This window comes from Manacus candei, unplaced genomic scaffold (genome assembly GCF_025592945.1).
Source record: "Manacus candei isolate 608988 ecotype Guabito, Panama unplaced genomic scaffold, ASM2559294v1 h1tg000089l, whole genome shotgun sequence".
NCBI classification, from domain to species: Eukaryota; Metazoa; Chordata; class Aves; order Passeriformes; family Pipridae; genus Manacus; species Manacus candei.
The window spans coordinates 799,444-821,165 of record NW_026138137.1 but is presented as its reverse complement, the minus strand read 5'-3'; the positions used below and the strand labels follow the sequence as shown (position 1 = coordinate 821,165).

The 21,722-nt window shown below is 38.0% G+C and overlaps 1 protein-coding gene across 3 annotated transcripts in view; it reads left to right on the top strand.

Moving 5' to 3' along the window:
• ZMYND11 (zinc finger MYND-type containing 11) overlaps positions 1-21,722 on the top strand; it is a 105,647-nt gene that overhangs the window by 65,558 nt on the left and 18,367 nt on the right. Inside the window, exons 4-7 of one of the 3 annotated variants that reach the window (XM_051812868.1) lie at positions 9,086-9,130; positions 11,934-12,095; positions 21,082-21,159; positions 21,550-21,642. In XM_051812868.1, coding sequence (XP_051668828.1) covers positions 9,086-9,130; positions 11,934-12,095; positions 21,082-21,159; positions 21,550-21,642 — 378 coding nt within the window. The remainder of the gene's footprint in view (positions 1-9,085; positions 9,131-11,933; positions 12,096-21,081; positions 21,160-21,549; positions 21,643-21,722) is intronic. The other 2 variants (XM_051812869.1, XM_051812870.1) reach the window with 2 other exon arrangements.

The following is a 21,722-nucleotide window of genomic DNA, read 5'->3' as shown; positions in this document are numbered from 1 at the left end:
TCAATTTGCATGTGTTCATAAAGCCAAACAATATTGTGCTCTTCTAAAACAGAGATGTGTTCATAACATGGGTTCATTGTTTGCATCTGAATGCAACATATCTCATAGCACTGCTGTGGTTTAAAGTTGGTTCGTAGTGGCCAAATTCTCTAATGAGATGTGAAGAGTGAGGCTTCACACTTAGTTAAGGCACTATGAGCTATTTGTTCACTGAAGAATACATACAAGGTGATTATATTTTCAAGAAATTACTCTTTTTCAGAGTTCTGTTTTCTGATAACTTAATTGATTGCTTATAGAAAGAGCCAGCAATTCTTCTGGCTAGTTAAGTCTGACTTTGGAGGTTAGTTACAGTCATTTTCCTGTGCATTTTGTCCTCTCTGTATCTAAATTATTGCCTTTCCAATTCTTCCTTCTAAAGATTTTTTAGTTTAGTGGAGACCATACTGTTTCAAGGGGCAGTTCCCTTGCTTTCCTGTTTTCAGGAAACACTGGAAATAGAATGCACTTTTTCCCAACACACTCATGTATTCTTAATGTGCTAACTCATTACTGGGGATTTTCTGGTATTTTATACTGAGAAAGTACTGATGCTTGCTTAAAGTGACCCCAGATACTTTCAAGTCTCAAGGCTGCCCAAATAATCCATCTCTTCACTCTGCCCATGTTCCCATCATTTTAACCTTTGTTGTAATCCACTGCCAGCACTGTGAGTCTTGAAGGTGATTTTGTTAACCCTGGTGACCTTAGGCACACACCCAGTGATTATTGTGATTTGATGCGTTGCCGGTTCAATTTTGCTGGAATCTGTCTATGAGAAAGGAGTATTTTGGCTGTTATGTTTGTGTTAATCTAAATTACTTTAAGTTGAGCAAAGGCTGGACTCCTTACTTGCCATGCTTAATTGCTTTTGTAATTATATTGATTTTTCCATGCTAGGTCAGTATTAGTAGCCAAAAGCTGTTTTTTGAACTGGCTGTGTCATCTTGAGTCTCCATAAATATGAAGATAATTGCAAAAAGTTTATGAACAGTTCCTGTGAGGGTTTGAATATTTTCTGTACATAAAATACACTTTAAATTAAAAAAAAAAACAACCCAGACAAAACTAGACCCCAAACCAAAACCAACCTGAATCCTACCAGTTGCTGCTAGCAAGCTAGGGGCTTCTAAATAACTAGACTGAGGAATGGTTTTAATGTGCATCCCATTCATTTCAGTTAGGAGCAGAAGGATAATATGAAACAGCATAGTGACAGCCAGTGCCTTCATCATGAAAGCTCTCGCAACTGGAGAGCACAAAGAGGAAGAACACGTCACAGCAAATGAAGAAAAATCTCCTTCAGTGTTTAAAAAAATTCTCCATTTTTCTTATCCATCTGTACTGCCTTTAATCTGAAATCCTGTGTGGATTCACTGATCCAAAGCCAAACATAGCCCAAACCATGATGGTTAATATTTCTCACATATTGTAACAAATTGAGAATTTTCCAGGCTGGAATGTTCCAGGTAGATTCCTAATTATTGTGAAAGTACCAGTGTTCTTTACAGTTGGTGATTTGCTGATGCACAGAGTTAATGACTTATCCCATGAGAGAAAAAAAGTTCGAACTGGCTTCCATCTCTTATTCCACACCTCAGGGAGAGTATGAGGAGGCCTGGAGGTCAGGCCACATAACAGTTTGGTCCCATAGGAGAACTCAAGGAAGATGAGCTTCTGAAATTCTTTGCTTCTTTTCTGTCTGTCTTTCCATCCTCTACAGTCCCATCATTCTGAGCTTATTTTTCCAAAAGACTGCCATGAAATCAATCCACCGTGTGCTAAATGCAATGATTTTTCTTGCACATTGTTATCACAAATTGCAGTAGTGATTCTGCTCATTAATGAATCAAAAACTAGTGGATCAAAGCATAGATTATTTTGTCCTTGAGAAGCAAATTAGAATTTTGAATTCCCAACTCATGGACGAGAAATTGAGTCTGCATTAAAGCCAAGGCTTTGCTCTGAGGCTATTAGCATGCAGCTCATGAGAATGGCCTCGCTGCTGTTCCAGTGGTTCTCCCTGTCTCCAGATGGGTTAAGAATAATGGAAAATTCTCTGCATTTCTTTTCCAGTCTTGTTCTTCTCTTCCCATCTGTTCAAGAGTATTTCTTTCCTCTCCCCTGCTCATCTTTATTTCTTATTCCCTGGAAAGGGAGTTCACACTGTTTGGAGGATCTTCATATTACTGAAGGTGACACTAGCCGAGTCCATCTTATTGCATGGTTGAGAGATGCTGCCTCTTTTAAACTGGTGAAACAACTTGATCAGCATCTTCACTTGTCTCTCTCAGCTTGGCCAACTTACCTTCTAAAAATTCAGTTGATGAAATGCTGTATTCTTCTTTGAGGCTTTCACTCACAGTTCTGGAGTTGAGATACTGATGATGTTGTTCACAGATTTCACAAAATACTTTTTTCTGATTAAGAGGGTGTTTTGAAAAATGTGAATTTACTTACAGATTTGAAGTAAACTAGTCGAAACCAGTCTGTATAAAGCTTCTATCACAGGACTTAAATTATGCTAATAGAATATATGACATAGATCAGTCTGTCTTGATTTTGTTATGAAAATATGCCTCTTGGTTTTTTCCACCTCTTTTGTGCCCTTCCTGACCTAGTAGTGTTGTTTTTATTAACTTCATTGGTTCAAAATGCTCTGTATCTCTGGCAACTGATTTGAATCTTTTATTATTATGTCATACTGGTCACTGAATGAAACTTCATTGAAGCTGATCAGCTTATTAATATTCATCCTTCGTTCACAATAAATGCAGGCCTCATGCCTTTCTATCACTGACAGCTGAAACAATACCAGCCACACATACAGCACAGGGCACATGGACAAGAGATTTGAGGAAACTGTGTGGTAGGTTCTGCTCTTGGTTCAGATAAAATGTTTCTTTATATGCTGAAACATCAACTTAGAAAAGCACTACAAAAAGAAAATAAGACCAGAAAAGCAATGCAAACATATTCTAAGAAAGAAAAGGGAGGAAGACCACTTTCATGTGCAGCTCTTCTTGAAAGGAGACTTGGAACTACAAGTAGAGATGTTTTCTTTCTGGTCTGGATTCACCTTCTTTCTAGGGGAACAAAAGCTTCACACACATAATGTGGAAATAAAAGGCATTGCACCTAATAAATACTTCACTCCATCACTGATTTATCTCCATAATGAAAGTAACCTACAAACCTCCTCTTGGCTCAACCTAAGTCAAAAATTGTGGCAGTAATAGTGGAGTGAATCCAGTTTTTTAGGAGATAAGTTGAAAGTTTCTATTAACCTTGAACTCACTTGGAACATGAAGAAAGAAAAAATATTTTCATTTGAAACTGTTTTCTATTTCTAATATCCTGGAGGAGAATACTTGTATTGTCTCACCTCAAATAATGTAAACTACTGCTACCCAAACATGATCTTCTTGGGAGGGAAATTAAGATTTATTCATTACTTCAGGAACACAGCTCATAGGCTGAGGAGATAAGCATGGGATTTTAGCAGCCAATTTGGTCACTGACATCCTACTACACATCTTGAAAATCTCACTTCTTTAGCACTGGGAGCTAGAGACTGGCTCTATACTTTGAAGCCTTTCCCCCTGTATTGTCCAGAACATAGCTACAAGGTAGGAGAGGGAATAAAAACCTACCTGTCTTGGCAGGAATCCAGAGAAGACTTCAGTGGTTTCTGCAAGAAACGGAAGACTTCTAAGACAAACTGGCAATAAATTAATTAGACAAACTAAATAGACTTGCAGATTAAATTCAATGAAAAAAAGCCAAAAGAGTTCTGAGAGGCTGTGGAATTCACTGCAGAACCTGAATCTTCCTGCAACAGTGCATCGCAAGAGGAAGGAGTTATCAATGAAAAAATGGAAATGGATTGCTGTGAGCCTATAAATATGTCTGTGTTTAAGATGCACTATGGAGAAGAAGATTTTGGTCTCTCCCCTGCCTGATGATTCTTTTTAGAATAAAAAGGATTTCTAAAAGGAGAGAACTTAAGAATAATTTAAAATAAGAAATCTCAGTTAATTGCTGAGATGCCGAAAATTTTGGTCAAGTAAATAAAAAAAATAAATACATACATACATACATATATGTACTTAAAATTAAACAAGATGCCTAGGTAGTTGTGAGGACATATGAATTCATAATTGCTTTGGATTTTTTTTTTAATTGATAAAATATGAGTAATGAAGACATACAAACTGTCCTGCAGAGTCAGTTTATGGATATCCATTTTAAAGATAAAGCCCAGGTCATCAAAGGAAAAGATCTATAAAGGCAACTGATCTACAATGGATAAATTACCCTGTCTGTAAAAGTACACATCATTGTAGCTACCTGCTGTGGTAGTTTTCTAGAAAAAGACGGAGAAGATAAAGTAAAACAATTTTCATAAAGGGATTCTGGCTGCTGAAGTCTTTTTGGCTTTGAAGGAGAGATGGATGCTTGTTTATTTGGTGAGCACTTTTGATGAGAAAAGCAGTAGGAAAAAAATACATGCAAAACAGGAAGAAATGTATCTGGTAAACACACAGACATAGGGAAATGGCAGGGGAGAAAATAAGCTTATTTTGATGCTGAATTTAATCCAATGCAGTACTCCAGCATCAAATGTAAAACATATGATGATCTAAGAAATTTTTATCATTGGGAAGCAATCACCCTGATCAACTATGGATTCTTTACAGCTGTGATGAAAGGGAAGTACTTTATTAAACAGCTAACTCACTATTTACCTGCTGCAAAGATGGAGTATGTCCTCTGAGCCATCAAGGAATTAATCACACCTTCCTCAGTTTGGAACCTAACCTTTTCATCATCGTTTTGATGAAAAGATAAAAGCAGATTCAGTAGGCTGCTGAAAGCAGGTTTACAGGAGGATTCATGCTTGCTAAGCAATAGATGGAGCCAGGGATGTGGCCTGAAGAAAAGTCTGACCCAAAGGACAGTAGGAAGACTGTCCTCACAGCAGGCCAAGGCCTCAGGCGAATAACATACACAGTGTCCCCACCGCGTTTGAAAAGATCCTGGGAATAGTGTTCCGTGACACATTGTATTCGTTCGACCCAGGTAGTGTTTGGTGCATGCTGGTGTCTGAGTGAAAACCAACACATCTGCCAGAGATCCCTGATAAACTGGAGATTTCTTACTATCTATTGTACCCAACGAGAGGCCAGTGTGCACATACCACGTGCACATGATTTCTCTGAAAAGAAGTAATGCCCAAATCTATGCAGCTCTGCAGATAATCAGCCACATTTTGTGAAACTCCTCTTATTACAGAGCAGTTACTTGGCAGTTGAACAGCATTGCAAGGATTGCAACAGTATTGCAGGATAGATTAGCAAGGGGAGACCTTTCAAAGCTGAGCATGGTTGAGAGTTTCCACGGTTCTTAAGGGCTGTTATCAACTACTCTTGTCTGAGCCTGTTTCAGACTCCCTTTTGTATGGGGCACAGATTCTGATATTTACACTTTGAGAGAAGTACTGGTGAACAGACAAATGAAGTGGGCAGTAGCTATTTACAGAAAATGTACAAATAAGAAGCATTTCCTTCAGGTTTTGTACTGGAGGACAGAAGTCCTATAGGTAGTGCATCCCCACAGTGGTTTTTATATTTGTGAGTCATAAAGAGTGCAAAATGCACTGCAAGGTTTTTACAGTTACCTTTAGTATAGCTTATTGAGAAAGCTTTGGTGGGAGCAGATGCTGCCTGAAAAAGACAAGAAAGGAACTGACTGATTAAGAATGGAAAATGTGTTTAGACAGAAAATGCTGCTTTGTTTAATGTGAATGGGGACACGGGTTCCTGCAGCATACTCTGAGACCTCTTAAGGAGAGGACACAGATACCAGGGAAGAGTAATGATATGGTAGAAACATCTATGCTAGAATGCAGTACCACCACTTGTTATTATAATAAAGGCTTTAAATTTACAGCAGAAAGTTTGAAATATGAAGGATTAAGTACAGAAGATAGTAATTACTCCCCAACAGCAGCTGATGATGGATGCATGTTGTAAAACCTAAAGCAAAATCAAAGATATGAAAAAAGTAATGCATAATTTTTGTGAGAGGCAATTATTTCAATGTATCTGTCTACTTGATATGGACTAGTAGTCGACTTTGTTGGGTTCCAGTGAAGAGTTACTGAAAGCCATCAAAGAAAACTTAATGGCAGAACCCCATATTTTAAAAGCTTATTTCTAAGCTGAAGATAAGAAAATATAAAGGACTCTGATGTTCAAAACTGACAGAGGTGAGGAGAGGAGAAGGAAGCGTTCCTTATGGCTGTTTCCAAATCCTAAAATACCAGAATCCAGAACATTTGCCTCAGAAATTATATCTTTAAACTGGGCGTAACCTATCTCATTAGACGTTAAAGAAATGGGAATCTGAGAAATAGTAGGAACTCATTTATTGACATTCTTTTCAGTTTTCGAAAGGGTTATGGAATAGTCAGGAAAAGATTACACTAAAGTTATGGGCTTGATTTGAAAATGTCTTGAAATAAATGTAGCATGCAAATACCACTATTTTTAAATAATTTATATTTTGTAAATGACTAATTTCTGCTGGCATGGACCTTGTTGCCATTCTAGATTCCACCACTGTGACAGTGTTGTTACGGTACAAAGTGGGTGAAATCTACCATAATGTGCTAATATTCTCCCTTTAGACTAAATGTGAAAAACTGTTCTAAATTCTTTATCCACTGGGCAGTTGGAGCTCTAGGGACTGTTAAAGCACAGACACTGTGCAGGGCTGACCATGAATTTGTGCACAGGGGGGTCTGAATGAAAATCCAGGGACCTGGGAGGAGCTGTGTGTGCATGAGTGTAGGTGAGAGGTGTAGAGAAACACCACAGCAGCAAAGAAACTCTGGGAGAAGCGCTTGAAGCAGAACACCTGGGAACAAAAAGCTCAAAGAGTGCTATGGGACAAGTGCCACAGAGGAAATGCTGGGAACCATGAGCTCCATGGAAAATGCTCCCCTTCTTTTGCATCATATTGAATTTAGGACAACAGAAGTATGTATACTATTCATAAATAAACACGATGCACCAAAAAGATAACTGACTTATAACTGTTTTTCCCATCTATGTGACCCTTTTCTTTTTTTAGCCTGGTGGTTGGGTCCAAAGGATATCCATAGTTTGGATTGTTTGGGAAATCTAGTTCAACAGTGTGAAACCAGCAAATCCCCAGAAAGGGGAGTTTCATGAATAGAGTTTTGCTTTTTTCCCCCTCCCTTTTGCTCTCTCCACCTGATAGTAGAGTGACTTAATACCGAGTATCTGGGCTACCATTAAGGGACTTGGAGAAAACAGATTAACAGGTAAGAAATGAGCTATGTTAATGAAATATTCATTATAAAAGGGCAAAGTGGTCCTTTTAGACAAAGCCTAAGAAAGGAGGTTTTACTCTTTTCATCTGCAATGCCTACATATAATTTATATGAAAATAAAAGTTTATTACTTGTTTTTACATCTCTCTTTTTTTTTCCTTTACAATAATTATGGACTTGCTAAGGTGTGGAAGTGACCTAATAGTTACAATTGTGACCTCTGAGTTATTGTTAATTTTACTGTCAGTATGTGCTTCACATCTCCTACTTAATGGTATGCTAATTGTGCAGCAGGATGTCACATTCTCCAACATACAGATTCCCTATTTCAATTACAACTAAGTAAATCTCCATTACTAATGAGTAAGCATTTCTTTTCCATGTACATTTGCATTATAATGGACATTTTCTTTGTGCACTAAAATTATTCTTTCCTTGACAACAACTATATATTTTATTTTACAGTAAAGGCTACGACATGATGATTCATTCCTTTCTGTTGAGTTTATCTGTATTTAAATTGTCAAATGTTCTGGATAGCCTGATATTTTTTGTCCCATGTTATCTTTCTGTACTTCCAGAATAAATGTATGTATTTGCTTTAAGACAACCTACTTAAGACAAATCACAAAAAGTAAGCTTATGTGCTGCTCATAAATTAATCTGTATTTTTGAAATTGTTGCAGTGTTTCACTTATGTTACTAAGAAATCTCAACTATTTATGTCAGTGCAAAGTGACCTTTGTGATATAATGTTTGACTGATTTGAATATAAAGAACAAGTGACCAAATGTGGCCCATATCATTATAAGATCCCACTCTGCTTAACAGAGCACAGGTAGCTCTTTGGGTATTAAATACAGCCCTCCAAACCAACATTTGCTGCCCTGCTGGTGCATAGATCTATGAATGCAGCAGGCAGCTGAGTAAAAGGAAGGGGGAAGGCCTCCTGTTGGATCTGAGCTGTGCAGCTTTGCTGCCAAACCGCTGCCTCTTGAGGGCTGTGGCCAGTCACTGGGTGCCGCTGAACTGCTGAACTTGGGCAGCCAGCGCTGCTGGTGGAGGATTCCCTTCTCCTGCCAGCACAGTGACCCAGGAGGCTTTCCCTGCCCTGCGTCAGGAAATAAGGATATTGGCAAACTGAGTCCCTGTGGCGGAGATCCTTCCTTCAGTCTACATGGCCCTGGGAAAATGTATCACCTTTTATACACAAATAAGGACTGTGAGTTTTATTGATAAATTGATAGCTTAACATTTAACGCAGCAAAGAAGGTGTTGCTGTGATTTTGGCAGGGCCACTCCCTATGCAGAAAATTTTCTTAGAAGGATCTTTTTTAGATGCACAGAGAAGGTTTATGTATCTAAGAGAGTGCATTAATTAACAATCATTAATATTCCTGATGATTTTTAAGTTGGCCTGGTGGTGGGTATGTATATGGGGAAAATGATGGGTGTTGGGTTCTTTTAATGATATAAGTACATGGGATAATTTAAAGAAGTAAAATGTGGTGAAAGTGTTAGGTAGCGTTCCAGAAATGCAGGAGGAAATGTATGGAACCAGAAGTTAGAACTAACAGATTGATTTCCTGGTCACTGTGCATGAATTCTTTCTAGCCTTATGTATATCCTGATAATCAGATGGCTTACAGTATAGATACAAAGTTTGTTTTGTTTTTATTTTGAAAGGCCTACGGTATGCAGCCTTTTTCCCAGACAGCAGCAAAAAACAAGGTGAACAATTTTTGCACTATGTGGTTTTGAATTCTGTCATATTTTCTATTACGTTTTCTGTCTTCCATTAGGGTAGCTTAGTTTACTATATTAGCCACCACCATCATCCATGTCACTCCCAACCCCGAGTTTAGTGTACATCCTGTATGTATGTAGCTGGATGGCTCTCCCGGGGCTGGCGGTGGTCGCTCACATGCCACAATTCCCTGTCACCACGGTCGCCCTTGGATCGGTGGTTTTTGGGAGCGGCTGGTGACACCTGGTGGTGGGTGCGGTAATTGCACACTTATTAACCGTGTCTGCAGCTGGCGGAGTTTTGACCTGTCCTACCCCAAACACTGACAGTCAGAGCTTGAGATATTTAAATAAATTCGATTTCCCGCACAGAAAAAGAAAAAAATGTGTTGGGAGCACATTTCCCTCCTTTATCTAAACTGAGAGAAGCAATAACCAAGATTTTCTGTTGGAGGAAAATGAATGCCTCTGACCTTGCTATTGAAGTCAATAGGGCAGTTGTCCACAAGGGTTATGTACCTTTTTTTATTGGTTTTTATTAGCGTTTCACATATATGCACAAATGAATGTCTTATATATACTTATGCACTAAATATACTGCATTAAACTAAAACTCTTTTCTGTGAAAAACCTGGGTGTTTGTATTTAGAAATAACGATGTTTTCAAAATTTTACAGTGTGAATACTGAAGGAAGCTTCTTCTGGTGTTTTATTTAACGTCATGGTTTCTGGCTTGAGCGTATGATTTTTCTTGCCAGCAAGTATATTTCCGTATGTTTATGACATTCCACATCTCTTTGCCAGCATATTTCTTAACAATGGAATATCTGGGAGATGCAAATATGTAACTAGTACGAATAAAAATTAAGAATCCTGGAATGTGATTCTGTGGTGAAACTCTAGGACCTCTTGAGGTCTTCTCAGTTTGATTTTTATCTGAATAGATCTTTAACCAAAACCGATTCTTTTTCTTGCTTAATTGGCCCTTTACTGCCACCTGATTTTTTTTTTGTTTGTTTCATAAAGAAGATATGTATTACAGTGAATATGAAAGAAATACAAAGCAATACTTTATCCTGATTTTTCTCAGTCTGCAGGCAAATCAAGTGCACCAACAATGCAGTATCTTTAGTTGTTTCTAAAATATCCTGAAGAAAGGGCTCCCAAAGTACACTGCCACTGGAATTTGGAAGGGGAAAGATTTGGTAAAACAAGACTGTGTTCTTTATAGCCATATGTGGTGGTATTATTATGCCATCCTGAGATTTACAGAATTGGCCAAATAAAATTAAATGGAGAGACTGCATTAAATGAGAAGAAATGATAAAAGGTCAAGTTACACTGTTAATCTGCACAACAAAGGAGGGCAAAGTTCTGAGTTCAAAAATCACTGGTTAAAGGTTGTTAGGGATGTTTTTTCCACCCTTAACTTGCTACCCCTGCAATCCAACATTCATGGTATATAAAATTCAATGTAGGCAGTCTGGGTTGAGGCTGTCCCTAAATCTCTTCTGTTCGTGGGGGCTCTGGTCAGATGGATTAGATACAAAACACAGCTGTTCTTCAGTGCAAGGGACTGGAAGTGCCACTTCTGTGTAGCACTTGTTATGCTGCTCCGCTGGAGGAGACCTTTCACACGAGGACTTAAATGAAATGACTGTAGTTCCCAGGCACAGAAAAATGACAATCGAACAAATGCCAGTTCCGGCAGTCAGCGGGAATTGCTAACTCCACCTTTACAACATAACATTAAAACTGGCTTGATCAGATTTTTATCAAGATAATTTATTGCAGAATAGGAGTGATTTTTTCAGAGATCTGAACCCATTGAAAAGTGACATTTGACATGAAAAGGCATTGGGAGTTTTATCTGAGATATGACAGCTATTTTGTCTTCTAAGCATAGAGAAAATTGTGGCATTTCAGATAACAAACATAAACATTTAACAGTGGCCACTGGCAATTCTGCTTGGTTTTAGAACTATAGATTCCTAGAGCAAAATTCTGCCTCCAAATTATATGCATGTTGCTCTCATTTATTTCAGCAAAGCTTGTGCACATGTTTCAAAGGTCAGAATTTGGCCGTTGGGGGTGAATTTTCAAGGAAGAATATATTAAAGACATCTGTGCATCAGCAGAACCATATCCTTTGTCTTCTGTAGAGCATTTCAGGAATGAGCCTAGTGCTATTGAGCACAGCAAGTGAAACATTTTCTATTTTTTGAATTGCATTGAGATTGCTTAGCAGAAACGTTTCTTGCAGTAATTGGTTCATGATTTCATTTATTTCTTGTAACTCAACACTTTGATGCTGAAAACTTGACAGTTTTAAGAGAATAAAGACTGGAAGGGATTGCCCTTCAGAAAATTACAGTTGAAAATATACTGTAACAATCAAACCAAGGAAAGTAGTCCAAGGAAATAGGTATGGTCTGTTGAGGTGCACAAACTCTTGTTTGCAGTCTCATACGGAGAGGTCAACAAGTGTTTTACACAAAGGTAGAAAACAAACCCACTTTTCATTGTGGACAGAGCTCATATTTGAAATTGCTACTAATCAGACACTTGAAAAAAACTAAAACTTGACATTCATATTCTATTGGAGTTAGTGTGTATTAAATTGATAAGATCTTTAAGCATATAGGTTTTCCCCTGTTTTTTAAACATTATACACTTCTTAAAATGTTTATGTCTAATTGCTGCTGGATTTCAAGACATATCAATTTTGTTCTTAGTTCCTGCAGATTTTGACAGAATGTCATACCAAAATATTTTGTATTTTTTGTAGGACTGGGAAACAGAAAATCATGACTGGTATTGTTTTGAATGCCATTTGCCTGGAGAGGTGTTGATATGTGACCTGTGTTTTCGTGTGTATCATTCCAAGTGTTTGTCTGATGAGTTCAGGCTTAGAGACAGCAGTAGTCACTGGCAGTGCCCAGTTTGCAGGGTGAGTACCTATGAGATTTCATGTGCTGATTAGAGGATTGATATTCATTAATAGATTCATTAAGGTGTCCAAATGGTCTGGCCAGGTTAATGGATAAAGAACTGAATATTGAAATGATGGTACCTACCTAGAGCATCTATACAGAGATACCAAAATGTGGTGCATGTAGCAGATGGTCATTTTTGAAGACTCCAGCAAGTTTTACTTATGCATTTGAACACACACAGTTTACTGTGTGGGAATGTGTGTACGTACGTTTGCCACTCGTGAATGCAGTGGAAATCTTCAATGAGTAAACAACTTGCTGTATAAGATGCTACTGTTTTTACTTAACATCATTTTAATGAATCATAATGTAATTTTTTTTTGCATTTTGACGACTGCATTCTGAATATTTTATTGGAATAATATTTTACCTCATAAAGTCACAATTATGTTGCTGATGAGAGCAGTGTCAAAAGATACTGAGTGAAATCCTGCTTCTCATTTAATAATGTGGATTCTGTTGGTGCAAAAAGGTCAATCTGGATTTCACTCATGGCATCCATATGTATTTGCTTTTTCTTTAAAAATGCTATTCTTGTGAGTATGGTAGGGAGGCAGCAAAAATATTTTTTATATACTTTTCAGGAATGGGCAGATATGTTGTCTACATGTCGTTAAAAGACTAAACATTCTAGTCAGGATGGTGCTTACTGATACCTGGCCATGAACCAGCCAGACACTTCTTGCTGTTGTCATCTCTGTGTCACCTCCTCCCATGGAGCACATTACTAGGCTTCCTACAGAACTAGGCTCCCTTCCTGTGGAGGGAATAATGCATATGAATGTTTAAGATAAAATTCTTGCTAGAGAAAAGCATAAAACTGCCAGTTCTACTCTGCCTAGGATTGCTGGAGGGAGAGGCAATTCCCTTGCTAAAAGCTTAGATCTAGTGTAGAGCAGCAGACTCACCTTCAGATGATTTGTGGTGCAAGGAATGTAAGGGTTCGGGTACTTCATAGCGTGTGGAGAAGCAGTTGTTGAAAACACGTGGATTGTTTTGTCTCAAAAGAGCACTTTTTGACTGGTGTTACCTCAGAGCCAGTGGTAAAAAAACCTGTTGCCTGTTGCCTCAGATAGAGAGCTCTCAGCGTTTAGGGAAATAGCAAAAAAATCAAGCCTACCTCAAGGAGGTTGAAAGGAATGAAAAAGAAGTAGCGACAGGAAAAAACAGTTAAGAATAGAGACATGTACTGTATCTCTCCACATTTAATTTCTAGCCTTTAATTTAGCTAACAATATTCCCTCTGTGAAAAACAAAGAATGACCATATATAGATGAATGACTTTAAAACTTTTAAATAAATTTTTTTAATAATTGTTGGTTTTCGTAATACATATTGATAGTTCTTATAAATAGTTAATATTAGATAAACTGGATCCAGTCTCCATTCTAGTTTGCCAGTAATTTTAGATCACACCTGGTGAGAATAGGGAATGTAAATGGTTTATGCCACCTTGTATATGAGGTAGCTTTTGTAACATTTATCTTGTAACATGGATGTCATCAGAGTGGAAATGCTGAATCATTGCATGAGATATGCACCAATATGTCAGTGTTAAGAACAGTTTGATTTTCATCTTGAAGCCTTGAAGTCCTTTATGGCAATGATATTAAATAAATGTTTACCTTCAAAAAAATCCTGTGAAACTCAGACCATGTACTCTGTGTCTGACTTTCTGTATATTGGTTCCCTTTTCGTTATATAAAGGCTAAGGAGAGGTTTTGGGGACTCTTAAATACTACCTACCCCAGAGGTCTTTGGCTTGCTTAGTGCCTCAGGTGATGATCCACCTATTTTTGTGAATGTTGCCATTATGAATGCCGTGGCATCCTTTCTCCCCCTGTGCCAGCAGCTTCTGTTTTTCTTGTAGTTAATTCAAATCACATCAAGCCCTAATTCTGCAAACTTGGACTAAGCAGGCTTGCACAGTCCCTGTAAGTGTGGGAGTTAGCATCCTTGTGTCAGGCTTCAGTATTTTTTTGCTACTTTCTCCCCACCCTCCTAGGAAATGACTGCTCTAATTTCATGTTAAAAGCAAGAGAGTGGCCTATATTCAAAAAACTGGTAATGTGGCTGCTGTCCAGAGGAGCTTAACTATCTTGCATAAGGACAACAGGATTTACTTTGCATTGTCAGCAGTAAATACGTACGTTCAAGAAAAGTGATAGCTGGGACAAAGAGATACATATCTTTTCATACCTAATTCTCATAACTGGACACAGAGCTTTTCACTTGAGGATTTCAAGGCTCTTTACAATGGTGAAGTAAAAGTATGTTTAAAACTGAATATATTGGGAGAAATAATCTAAGAACACTTCATTCTTATGTAAATATTGCTTCTGTAAAGCTGCCAAGGTCAGCAAGCCTCTGGATTATTCATTTCACAAATACTGGTTGTATTAGTTTGATCAACCTGTGCAGCTTTATCTTGCCCACTTGAATACTGAGAAACATTTTATAAAGGACATTGCCAAGGATTTGTTCATAACTTTAAAATATTTTTTCTCCCATAACGTTTTTAAAATCCCTTGTAAACCTTGTTCTGAACTCTGTTTCCTTGCTGGTAGTTTTTCTGCACTGCATCCATAAACAAAAATGTCCAGTTCCTTGCTGCTTTTTTTTCTTTTTTACTTGGCGGTACCATTCTGAGTATTTTTGTACCCTGTGTAACTCTCAGCAAGGGTCAAAAGTCAAAAAAGTTCAATTCAAACCACATTGCAGTGATTGAAATTTTTCCCTGACTGTTGACTAATCATTGTCTTAAGTGAAATAAATTGGTATTATCAGCAAAATTCCTGGTAGACAGGTCACAAGGAAACTCTTAATATTGAATGAGCTTAGAGATTACATTCCCCAGTACTGGAGTGGTCTGTTCAAGACAGGGTTAGTCAACTCGGTCTCTGAAGGATGTAGGAGACTTACACATTTATTGCTGCTCTTACATGAGATGAAAGAAGGAAATTAATTTTCTTCAGCTGTTAATTTAGCACCTAAAACCTACAGAAAGTACTGCAAAAATACTAGTGGTGTTTTGGGAGGGGAAATAGATATATACAAAATTCTGAATAGAAGAATATTGACACGTTGGCGTAACTGACTATTATTTTCTAAAAATTTAAATTTTAAAATAATTTTATAGAAAGGCAATATTAAACATGTTGATATATAGTTTGTCCCAGAGAAAAAGACTTTGATTCGTGAAACAAAAATAAAGAAATATTCATATGGTTTCATTTGACTCTTAAATTTTGTACAATCTGATCAGAGATTGGTCTTCCATGCATGTGTTTTGCAAGGACTTATAACCAATTTACCTATCATAGGAGGTGTTTCAATATTACTGGGGTTTATACATATGAGACTAAAGTAATCTATAGAGTTTAAGATTTTAAATGCTGTGCTGATAAGTATTCTATAAATAGGCTATTTCTGAGTTCTGGTACTGTTACTAGCATTTCATAGAGTACATAAAAATACAGCATTATGCAGTTGACAATCAACTTCAGACAAAATCTGACAAGTGAAAATGACAAACAGTAGGAAGTTAGAAGCACAGAAAGATGGAGGTCACTTATGTGAAGTAGCTCAAAGTGCTTGGATAGGGGGTGTTTGGTAGGAGCTGTCAGTCAAGGTGGTTACTGTAAAATACAAGGAAGGAAGAAAGGATATAACTTACTTTATGGGGTGTTATGGTAGGAGTTTGTTAGATAACTGTATGATGAAACATTCCTGGAACAAGATTTGGCATGATCACTCAAATAATAGTCATGGATTGATGGGTAAAGGCAAGTCCTAGTATAGGACCAGTATTAGCACCACATGGTTCAGTGCACAGAGCCCACACCTGAGGAGGTGTTCATCCTCAGAAGGTCCCTCCCACACACCCCTGAGTAGTTCAGGGAGCTGGCACAACAGGACACTGCATAGGACCTACTTAATAAAGTACAAAGGAATTTGTCCACAGCAGTGAGAAAACTGAGAAACCTCTGCTTAAAGAGTCTCCTACCACCTTCTTTGTGCACATAAAAGCATATTTAATTCATATGATGCTTCATATTCAGAAAGGGCTTAATGCACCATACAAGTAGAAATCAATTTGTGGATTCAGCTGTAACATTGCCAAAAGCACCTGATGCTTTGAATATTCTAATTTAACTGCATATGATCTTGAAAGAGGCAAGTCTTGGGCCGTATTTTGCTCATGCAGAAGCTTTTCTGTACCGTACTTAGAGCACAGGGCACATTGATTGCTCTGAGACCCATTCTATGTGCCTGCATACCTTTCTTAATGGTACAGGAAACCTGAGGACCTGAGGGTTGGAAGTTTGAGAGGGCGGTAGAGCAGTAAAGCTTTCCATATGTAGCACCAAATTCTTCTGGAAATTTAAACCCTGAAAAAATCCAAGGGCCAATGTGTAAAGCACTAAAGAGCAGTGGTGAATATATGTTAGACTCATGCACATAATTCCGCTCTGCATATAGACCCCCTGGAAATGTGAATTGTTTCTGAAAATGAAACTGATCCCTTAGAAACATGTATCTGTCAATGAGCAGCCTTCACATAATCCATCACTGAGCTGAAATGCAGCTCTTTGATGTGTGTATACACAGGACAGGTGAAAGAGGAAGAGAAAAAATATTCATTAATGGGAGATTATAGGGAAACGGAAACCTCCTTCCATGGAGAAAGTGTAATTTAAATGCTTATAGCTAGATGGAATGCTGGCACTGACACCTTGGATTTCTTAGAGTTTTTCTATTTTTTTCTCTTCAAGTGAAAGGTTGCAGCAGCTGCAGCATAGTGACCATTGTCACCTTGGGAGTTGAGAGCTATGTGGTAACTCAGGGTGCAGGGGTTACTCACTTCCATCATAACTGGTGCTACTGCAGGATGGAGTGTTTCTTGGCAGTGCCCCTAGCTGCTGCTAACCTTGTGTGGTTTGTAAAGTCTTCCAGTGAATTCCTGCGTTATAAGCATGCCAGAATTGCCAAATAAGTCACACCTGCACAGTGCAATATATTGCTACCCTCTTTAACAGCTAGGTACTATTACTAATCTAGAATATTGAATAAAAAGAGCAATGTCAATCCAACCCTCAGGTACCAGCTTCTAAGAAACAGATGTGCTGCAGAGAATAGGGCATATATAAGGTATTTCCTGCACCCACAAGCAAAGAGTTAGATTGCAGCCTTGGCCTTTCGCCTATCAGATCTCATTAATCTTCTACATGAGAATTGCTATTGTGAATGTTATTACTTCACTCCTACATCCCTTATGTAAACATGTATGCCTGACCAGCCTTTCAGTTTGCCTTGATTCAAAGCAGAAGATTTGCAGATTTCTCAAAAAAATTGGTGTGACTTAGGAATTGTCCAGTTATGGGTTAACCCCAATAGGCAGCTAAGCACTCACCTGTCCCCAACTCCCAGTGGGACAGAGAAAGAGAAAAGGAAGAAAACTTTTTGATTGAGGTAAAAATTGTTAAATAAGTGAAGGAATGGAAGAAAAGAGAGAAATAAAACAAAAGTAATGCAAAAGCAATCACTCCCCACCTCCAAGGATAGACTGATACCCATCCAGTTCCTGAGCTAAGGATGGCTAAACCCCTCCTGTCCCTTTCTGTTGCTGAGCATGACATTATTTGACCTGGAATATCTCTTTGATTAGTTCAGGTTATCTGCCTGGTTGTGTCTTTTCCCAGCTTCTTGTGTACCCCCCAGTCTATCCACTGTGGGGGCAGAGTGAGAAACTGCTGAGGCCTTGGCACTGTTCAAACACTGTTCAGCAAGAGCCAAAACACCCATGTGTTATCAACACTGTTTTGGTCACAAATCTAAATTACAACACCATATGAGATGCTGTGAAGACAATTAACTTCATCCCAGCCGGACCAGCACAGTCCTATATTAAGATAATATATCCCAAACATAGGCTATCTACAAGTATAAGAATCCTGATAATATTTTGGGGGCTGGATTGAATCTTAGCAATCTCCTTGAAAGAAACTTGAACTTAAACAAGGTTTGCAGTAGCGTATCTTAGTAGATCTGACTGTGGGAGAAGATACACAGTGGATCTCCCCACTTTTACAGATTCTATCAGATTCTAACATTGTTTTTATTTCCTGAAAGTAGGAAATTAGAAGACCTAATTTTCATTTATACTTGCTTATATATCACTCTGAATAAAGGGACTTTAAAGTGGCTATATTGTCTTGTGTCAGAGCAATGTAAATTGATTTTATGCAAAATATAGTCCCCATCTTGCTTTAAGAGGCTCTAGGTTGACTTCTCTGAGAATGCTGAAAGTCTTCAAAATACAAAGAAGAAATGTTGTTTGTTTTTTTTTTTAATTACACATTTTACATTATAACAAAGAATGTGTGAATGGTACCTCCTAAATGGCTAATCTTTGTTGAAAAGTGAATGAAGAGGTTGGAATATAACTGGCTTTCTACAAAGGGTGAGCAACCTTGCCATAAAAAGACATTTTACTGGCTCATAGGCTCCAATTCTCTAAATTTATTACCTTTCAAAATTTAGTACAGAAACGTGGAGATCAAATTTTTCTTAAAATAAGTCAGGGAAGGGAATTGAAGGAAAAGTGGAGAAATTCAAGTTTGCTTGAATTGGCAAGTTAATTATATCATTTTTATTGGTGCTTAACATGATATTAATTGCTGGCATCAATAATGATACAAAGTCAGCTATCTATCTTTTCTTATGATCTGAAGGATAAGACTGTAAACCATCTATCTCAACACAGTCTCTTACAAACTGTCTTGCCCAGCAGGGCATGAAAAATGGTTCACATGAATTCAAAGGATGATAAATTCAGAACCATGTCAGAAAAAGAGATGTAGAAGGACTAGGCAGTGCGAGTTTTATTGTGTTCTTATAAGTTTCAGTCTCTTAAAATGCTGTGTCATTAGCAAGCATACAGGGCTCTGGTGCCTGAAATGACAAAATGACAGCATCGTTTCATAATGCAGATAATTTAATGCACATTTGGGTTTTCATTTGCAGTAACAATGTTGGTCTATGAGAAACCAAATAGGTGATTTGAATTCCAGCAGAATGCACATTCTTACGGCAGTCAGAGTAAAACATGAATATACAGAAGGTGATTCAGATATATGGGGCTGGATAAAATTATGCCTCAGTCCAGAGTTTGAAAGGAAGGTCAGGCAACCATTAGTATTATGAAAATAATGCTTAAAGGAACTGTGGGTATTAGAAATACCTAGGGCTGGCCCTTTCCACAACAGTGAGTTTTACCCAACAGTGGTAGTCAGGAGAAAGCTATAGTGTTGTTACGCATATTGTAGTATCTAAGTAGGTTTGTGACTGAACTGCTATTTCAGCACAGTTTGTAATGATTCTAGTTGCTGCTAGTTAAATAAACATCTCAGGTAGCACTGTGCACAATTTGGTTTTAAGAAAGAGGCAATCAGTGCAATCCTGAGATGTATAGGTTGCACCTTTGAAACCATAGGACACGGCCAGTGATTTTCAGTGTCTTCAGTGTCTTGCAGAAGGAATATAAACAGAGGAGACACAGCCAAATCCTATCAATTTTTTTTTTTGCATTAATGTGTAATTTTTACTCTTGCCAAGTAAATATATAAAAGTAGTTGCTCTGTCCTTGATGTGTGTGCTCCCTCTATATGTTCAGAGTCATATATAAGTAATTCAATGAAAAATAGCACACTTGTAGTGATCAATAATTCTTAAGCCTCATACCTCTCTTAGTTACCTATTAGAACATGGATTCTCTTTTTTCTTGTGTTTGCTAAGCAACAGTCATCTGCACAGTTAGGTGGATCTTGCTAAAGACCATCAGATTTTGAGGAAGGATGGACATGTAACTGAGCCGGTTTAGTCTACACAGTTTACACGCAGGTGGTGATGTGAGGCGTGAGAAGGGGAGAACTCAGCTTGGCACTCAGCGTGAGATCTGAGGAGGAGTAAATGCCTTGCAAGAGATGTGAGCAGTTAGAAACACTTCAGGATAACAAACCTGGAACCCATGCTGTTGTTTCACTGTAATTTTGTTTTGGAGAGTACTGTAGGTAAAAGCAAGGAGGAGATAGCACATATCAGCCAGCTGTTGTAAGGCCATGCAGAACTGTGCACAGCTGCTGCGATCTGGAATTGGAAAGGCTGGTTTTTAAGAGCACATTAGGCATTTGCAGAGAGCCACCTTCTCTTAAGAAGCACATTTTCTGTATATGGGGCTTCCCACTAACCTGGATGGACTTTATGGACTTTGAAGGGTAGAGATTAATCTCTATACTAAACTGAGAGGGAAAAAGCTCTGTCTGGATCCTGAACTGCTAAAAAGTAGTGATCCATGTTCCAGAATCTGGATTAGATTTTGTGAAGGAAGAACCACAAAAATCCACAACTGCTATGTTTCTTGAGCAGTAAAAAGTGCTCTGAGTTTCTACTGGCTAGAACTGATTTGAGTTCCTTCCAGATGGTGTCATTTTGCTTAGTAAGCACATAATTTGTAGATGGTATAGGATATTATTTTTTAAATTATTTCTTATTTTACTGAAAATATTTATGCCTTGATAATAAAAAGACCATTAAATAAATTTTAAGCTGCTCCCTAAAATGCCTTTCTTATTGCTTTATTCTAATTAGACACTTTTTATGAGAGGTTTTGACAAACTATAATGGATACAAGTGGAAATAAAACTTGTAATTCTTCTGTAGCTGAAGTCCTCAGCCCAGACATAATTCAAAGCAACATATATAGTTGTTGTGACATGTCAGTGTTACTAATTTCCCAGAAAAGATTTTCCCTAAAAAGTTGTGCGTTATGTGATTCAAAGTTGCCTTTTCAAATTATGTGTTAATGCAGAGAAAATTTTTATTGGATGAGTTTTGGAGTCAAGTTTAAAATAATAATATGATCCTGTTTTTCTTTGGCAGAGTATCAAGAAGAAAAACACAAGTAAACAAGAGATGAGCACATACCTGCGATTCATAGTCTCTCGTATGAAGGAGCGGGTGAGTCTGAAACAGGGAAGTTTATTCAGTGCACTGGAGAGGATGCATTAAGGTTGCCCATGGGTGACTGTGCAGGGAGGAGGGCTACAACAAGGAGTTTTTTATTTCCCTTGTCATAAGTGGTGTGTGTATTTCAACATACGCTTATCAGGTCTTATTGCTTGGATTACTATCATTTTGGCAGGAGCAGGTTATGCCTTGGGCCTGTGGCTCCTCTGAAATGGACATTTTTCAGGTTTGAGACACATGTGATCTGCCAGACTGTGGATCCCCAGTTTGGCCTTGTGTAGTCCCCACCTGAAACAGTCCAAACTATTGCATTTTCTAATCCTTTTGTGTTTTAAGCAGATTCTAAATGCAATAACATACACTGTCTCATGGTCCTTTCAGGCTATAGATCTAAACAAGAAAGGGAAAGACAACAAGCACCCAATGTACCGAAGGCTGGTGCACTCAGCTGTTGATGTTCCTACTATACAGGAGGTAGAGTGACTTGCTTTCTAACTTCCACACTGCTTATGGCGTCTTTTAGCAGTGAAGGACTAAAAATTCCTTCATGACTA